Here is a 6,650-nt window from a genome sequence, read left to right on the forward strand (position 1 = left end):
GCCAAACAATGACAGCTGCAACCAAAAAATAGCCAGGCGTTGTGGCAGGCACCTGTGGTCCCAGCTACTTGGGAGGCTGAGGCAGGAGACTCCTGAGCCTAGGAGTTGGAGGTTGCTTTGAGCTATGATGCCACAGCACTCTACTCAGGGGGACAGCTTGAGGCTATGTCTCGAAAAAAGAAAAAGGCGGCACCTATGGCTCAGTGAGTAGGGTGCCAGCCCCATATACCAAGCAAGAGAATCGCCTAAGCCCAGGAGTTGAAGGTTGCTGTGAGCTGTGACACCACAGCCCAGCCAAACTGCAACAAAAATTAGCCAGGTGTTGTGGCGGGTGCCTGTAGTCCCAGCTACTTGGGACGCTGAGGTAAGACAAGAGAATCGCTTAAACCCAGAAGTTGGAGGCTGCTGGGAGCTAACACCATAGCAGTCCACCGAGGGTGGATAAAGTGAGACTCTGTCTCTTAAAAAAAAAGGGGGGGGGGAAGGTGCCTGTGGCTCAGTGAGTAAGGCGCCGGCCCCATATACCGAGGGTGGCAGATTCGAACCCAGCCCCAGACGAACTGCAACAAAAAAAATAGCCAGGCACTGGGGAGGGCACCTGCAGTCCCAGCTACTTGGGAGGCTGAGGGAAGAAAATCACCTAAGCCCAGGAGTTGGAGGCTGCTGTGAGCTGTAACATCACAGCACTCTACCACAGAGCCTGATAAAGTAAGACTCTGTCTCTTGAAAAAAAAAAGAATTCATCAGCTAAGATCTGGAATGGTTCAGCAAATTCAGTCTGTGTGCATGAAGGCCAGGGCCTTGGGGAACTGAATGAGAGGTCAAAGACCAAAAATAAAAGATTATTTTGAAATGTGAAATGAAAGGAAACAGAGTCTAGGTTCTGTGTGGATAATGTAGGCCTTTATTACACTGCAAGTGGGCTGAGTTCGAGAAGGAAGTCAGCATGTGAGTTAAGATGAATGGAAATTTAAAGGGTCAGAAGGGTAGGTAGGGATTGGCACATTCCTTCTTTCCTGGGTGGGACATTCTATTCAGGTGGTTGGGTTCTATTTCAGCAGGTCTTTCCACCTGAATCTATTACTGATCAGTCCTAAAGACAGATGTAAAAGCCGCAACATAAAGAACAGAGTTCAAGAGAGGATTCTAGAAGATCATATTTCAAAAGGGTAGGGCGCCAGTCCCATATGCTGGAGGTGGCGGGTTCAAACCTAGCCCTGGCCAAAAACTGAAAGAAAAAAAAAAGGCATGAAAGATGGTGAGAAGATAACATTCCATGGAGAAGGAGATCAAGAAGCAGGACTAGCCCCAGAACATACTATCATTGTGTTAGATCAGAAGAACTGAGCTATTTTTCCTCAAGGAGGGGAAGACGTTTGCAAGTGTATGGGCATACAGCTGGCTGAAGCATTGTGTGGCTTCCAAAAGCCAGTATCTACTCTTGACAGCCAAACAATAATCATCACCTCTCATCCAGGTCAGACTGTCAAGCATGGAGATACCAAGTAAGTGCTAAATGAAGGCATACCAATTTATTGTGGACCATACGAAAGGGTCACCTAATCATCAAATATACGGTAAACCTTCCTGAGAATGCCTTTCTTTCTCCTGATAAACTTTCCTTGGTAGAATAACTACCCAAGAAGGAAGCAAAAAAGACTGATGAAAAGGACCACATAGAACTGGTAGACATTGATCAAATCCAAAAAGACAGCACTATTACAATGGAGAAGCATATGAGGATGATAAACATCATCCCAGAGGTGGAGCTCAGCATCAAATCTCTTAATGTGGTGGGGTATGGTGGCTCACGCCTATAATCCTAGCACTATGGGAGACAGAGGTGGATGGACTGCCCTGAGCTCACAGGTTCAAGACTAGCCTGAGCAAGACTGAGATCCCATCTCTAAAAAATCTAGCTGGGTGTTTCAGCAAGCGCCTGTAGTCCCAGGTACCCCAGAGGCTGAGGCAAGAGAATTTCTTGAGCCCAAGAGTTTGAAGTTGCTATGGTACCTGGCATACTGAGGGCAACAAAGTAAGACTCTGTCTCAAAAAAACAAAAACAAAAACAAATAAAACCTCTTAATGAGACCAGTGAATGATGCTAACTGCTGGCATTTTATCTAGAATGAGTGAGGGACTATGATCTTATGTTCACTACTTGCTATCGTTTTTGTTTTAATATTCAACTGTAGTAGTGCTTCAAAATGTAAATGAAGAATAAACACAAATATAGAAGCTGAAAAAAAATAGCTACATATAGCCAAGATGGGATTTTTTTTTTTTTTTGAGGCAGAGTCTCACTCTGTTGCCCTGGCATCATAGCTCACAGCAACCTGAAACTCCTGGGTTCAACCCATCCTCCTGCCTCAGCCTTCCAAATAGCTGGGCTAGAGGTGCCTGGCTAATTTTTTCTATTTTTAGTACAGATGGGGGGTCTCACTCTTGCTCAGGCTGGTCTCGAACTCCTGAGCTCAAGCAATCCACTTGCCTCAGCCTCCCAGAGTGCTAGGATCACAGGTGTGAGCCACTGTCACAGCTACCATCCCACCCACCCCTATAGGATTTAAACCCAGCTGTATCTGACATTGAAATCTATAACTCCTCACTAGATTACATTGCTTCGATGCCTCTCAGTACTACATGCTCACCAACATACTGACATTTATAACCCAATCCTGCAATTCCAGAACTGGCCAAAGGGACCAAATACCAAATGATACTGATTTAATCAATCAGTAAATGTTTAGAAGCTCGAATCCCAATTTTTGATCAGCAATTTTTTTCAGCTTTTGACCAGGGCTGGGTTTGAACCCACCACCTCTGCCATATGGGGCCAGTGCCCTACTCCTTTGAGCCACAAGCACCACCCGATCAGCAATTGTTTTTAAGGGTCAAGTATAAGAGAAACAGTGCTCACAGTTTGGTGGTAGTCTTAAAACACGTGCAACGGGAACCCATAATGAGTTTCAAATTTTAGTCTGCCACTTAGTGGCTGTATGAATTTGGGTTAACTCTGCAATGTTTCACTCTCACTTTCATTCTCTACAACATAATCCTATCTCATGGGGTTCTTAAAAAAAAGTGACTGGTGGTGCCAATAGCTAAGTGGGTAGGGGGCTGGCCACATACACCGAGGCTGGCAGGTTCAAACCCAGCACAGGCCAGCTAAAACAATAATGACAACTGCAACAACAATAAAAAAATTGCCCGGTGTTCTGGCGGGCACCTGTAGTCCCAGCTAATTGGAAGGCTGAGTCAAGAGAATTGCTTCAGCCCAAGAGTTTGAGGTTGCTGTAAGCTATGATGTCCTGGCACTCTATCTAGGATGACAGCTTGAAACTCTGTCTCAAAACAAAATTGTGACATAGGATATGTGAAAAAGTACTTTGTTAACCTCAAAACACAAGGTAAGTGTTAGTAAGAATTATACATTTGACTGAAGGTATACAGGATGGCCATAAAGTTCATGTGCAATTGCACAAACTTATGGCCACCCTGTATACAATATAGAAGTTCAATTGTATGATTTTAATTTAGTTGTTCCAGGTTGTCTCTAACTTCCTGACCCTTGATCATGGCTATAATTCATATATTAAAATGTCTTTGGTAACATGAATAATCTTTCAATTATAACATGATAATCAGGGGAAAACATTACTTGGTTTATTCCAGTTTGGGAAAGTGTTAAAGCACAGCTTATATCAATATCCCTTATTTTAGCAAATTGCAAATATTTATTAAACTTTTGGAGAGAAGTGACATAGAAATTTTAAGAAATTCATTCCTGGCTGGGCACATTTGGCTCAAGCAGCTAAGGTGTCAGCCACATACACCTGAGCTGGCAGGTTCAAATCCAGCCTGGGCCTGCCAAACAACAATGATGGCTGCAACCAAAAAATAGCTGGGCGTTGTGGTGGGCACCTATAATCCCAGCTACTTGGGAGGCAGAGGCAGGAGAATCACTTGAGCCCAGAAGTTGGAGGTTGCTGTGAGTTGTAATGCCAGGGCACTCTACCCAGGGCAACAGCTTGAGGCTATGTCTTAAAAAAAAAAAAAAAAAAGAAATCCATTCCTGAAGTCTATTCTAAAGAACTATAATATTAATAGATCAAAGATGACATAACAGAGCCTGTGCTGATGATATGTAGATGTCAGATTATAACCTCAACCATCCATAAAACATCTTGAGACACCAAAAAATAAAACGGCCCTATAGGTAGGTGGGTGGATCATGCCTATAATCCTAGCACTCTGGGAGGACGAGGCAAGGGGGTTGCTTGAGCTCAGGAGTTTGAGACCAGTCCCAGCAAGAGCAAGATCCCATCTCTTAAAAAAAAAAAAAAAAACAGGCTCAGCGCCTGTAGCTCAAGCAGCTAAGGCACCAGTCACATATACCTGAAGTGGCAAGTCTGAATCCAGCCCAGGCTTGCCAAACAACAATGACAACTACAACCAAAAAATAACCAGGCATTGTGGTAGGCGCCTGCAGTCCCAGATACTTGGGAGGCTGAGGCAAGAGAATCACCTAAGCCCAGGAGTTTGAGGTTGCTGTGAGCTGTGACACCATTGCACTCTACTCAGGGCAACAGCTTGAGACTGTCTCTCAAAAAAAAAAGCCAGGTGTTATGGCAGTGCCTCTAGTCCCAGCCACTCTGGAAGCTGAGGCAATAGGGTAGCTTGAGCTCAATAGTTTTGAGGATGCTGTGAGCCATGATGCCAGGGCACTCTACCCAGGGTGACAAAGTAAGACTCTGTTTCAAAAGAAAAAACAAAAAAAAGAGCCCTATAAATAACCAAAATAGAACTTCACTCACAGAGCAGCCCAGAATCAGAGCCAATTTACACACATTTGTGCTCCTTTATGCAGTCATATTTAATCTGAAAAAGCTGCACAGCTAAGTCCTATAAGCATTTATAAATACTTTACTGTTCACCATGTATTTTAGGTCTTATAGCCTCAATTACATTATATTTATGCACCAGGCTATAAGTGATCTGTTCAGTTTTCACTTCCCAATCAAAAACTTCTGCAGATAAAGTTTCTTTCTTTCTTTTTTTTTTTTTTTTTTGAGACAGAGCCTCAAGCTGTCACCCTGGGTAGAGTGCCGTGGCATCATAGCTCCCAGCAACCTCCAACTTCTGGGCTTAAGTGATTGTCTTGCCTCAGCCTCCCAAGTTAGCTGGGACTACAGGCACCCGCCACAATGCCAGGCTATTTTTTGGTTGCAGCCATCATTGTTGTTTGGCGGGCCAGGGCTGGATTCAAACCCGCCAGCTCAGGTGTATGTGGCTGGCGCCTTAGCCGCTTGAGTGACAGGCACCAAGCCTGCAGATAAAGTTTCAACTAAGCTAAACACTGACAAAAGAGATTAAAGTTTACACGTGCCCCTCCTGTTATTGCTTTAAAATTATTACAAAAACCCAAGAGTTGAAAAATGAACTATAACTTCTTCATCTCATTCTATCAATGATTTGCTATGAAGTCACACACCAACAATTTTATTTTTCTGAACTTTTGCTTATTCCTTTCACTAAAGAAACGATAAATTTTCGACAATTATGATATGAATACAACAGAAAGGAAATGAATGAGAAAAGTGCCTAAAACCAAAATATCTCCTTCTAATCATAATTACTTTAGCACTCCATGATTGTTTTACATCCTCTATGCCCTCATTCGATCCCAGCTATTCCCCTGCATAATAATGTTGCATTCTATTCACTACACAAGTGTAACCTCAACAAACTCCATAAATAATTTGGCCATGGCTTTTATTCATTGACACAGTAAACTAGGAACCATTAGCTTCATAGAGACTGAGGCAACCTAGCTTACCAGCAGCTGCTTATTTTGTTGTTACTGTCATTGTTTCAATTTTGCAGCTTAAGTGGAAACACATATGGATCATGCACAACACAAATCCGAACAATCTGCTCATGAAATTTTACCTGTCCATGTATGTCTCCACACACTGTTACTGGTGTTGATACTGGCTGAACATTTGATTCTTCCAAGAGGAGGTCACAAACATAGTCACATAGCCGCTGTAAAAGAAAAGAAAATGTAAACATTTACTACAATATTAAAACTGAGGATCAGGCTCAGTGCCTATAGCTCACTGGTTAGGATGCTGGCCACATACACCGGGGCTGGTGGGTTCGAACACGGCCCAGGCCTGGTAAAACAACAACAACAACTACAACAACAACAAAAAATAGCCAGGTGTTGTGGCAGGCATCTGTAGTCCCAGCTACTCGGGAGGCTGAAGCAAGAGAATCCCTTAAGCCCAAGAGTTTGAACTTGCTGTAAGCTGTGATGCCACAATACTCTCTGACTTAGTGAGAGGGTGACATAGTGAGATTCTGTCTCAAAAAAAAACTGGGTGGTACCTGTGGCTCAAAGGTGTAGGGCGCTGGCCCCATATACTGGAAGTGGTGGGTTCAAACTCAGCTCTGGCCAAAAAAAAAAACAAAACTGAAGATCAGACACAAAAAAATATAAAGACATACTTAGAAAACTAAGTGTATCCTCATTAGTATAGTGGTGAGTTAAAAAAGAGAGAAAAGAAAGAAAACTAAGTGTAGGCTCGGCGCCTGTGGCTCAAGTGGCTAAGGCGCCAGCCACATGCACCTAGGGTGGCAGGTTC

General features: G+C 43.4%; 1 protein-coding gene across 1 annotated transcript in view; it reads right to left on the reverse strand.

The window, feature by feature from the left end:
- The window catches only part of PPP6C (protein phosphatase 6 catalytic subunit), a 46,278-nt gene that overhangs the window by 26,966 nt on the left and 12,662 nt on the right, over positions 1-6,650 (reverse strand). Inside the window, exon 2 of the mRNA XM_012802387.1 lies at positions 5,953-6,048. Within this exon, the coding sequence (XP_012657841.1) occupies positions 5,953-6,048 (96 nt within the window). The remainder of the gene's footprint in view (positions 1-5,952; positions 6,049-6,650) is intronic.

The sequence above is a fragment of the Otolemur garnettii genome, unplaced genomic scaffold (assembly GCF_000181295.1).
Source record: "Otolemur garnettii isolate 467f Iridium unplaced genomic scaffold, OtoGar3 scaffold00014, whole genome shotgun sequence".
NCBI lineage: Eukaryota > Metazoa > Chordata > Mammalia > Primates > Galagidae > Otolemur > Otolemur garnettii.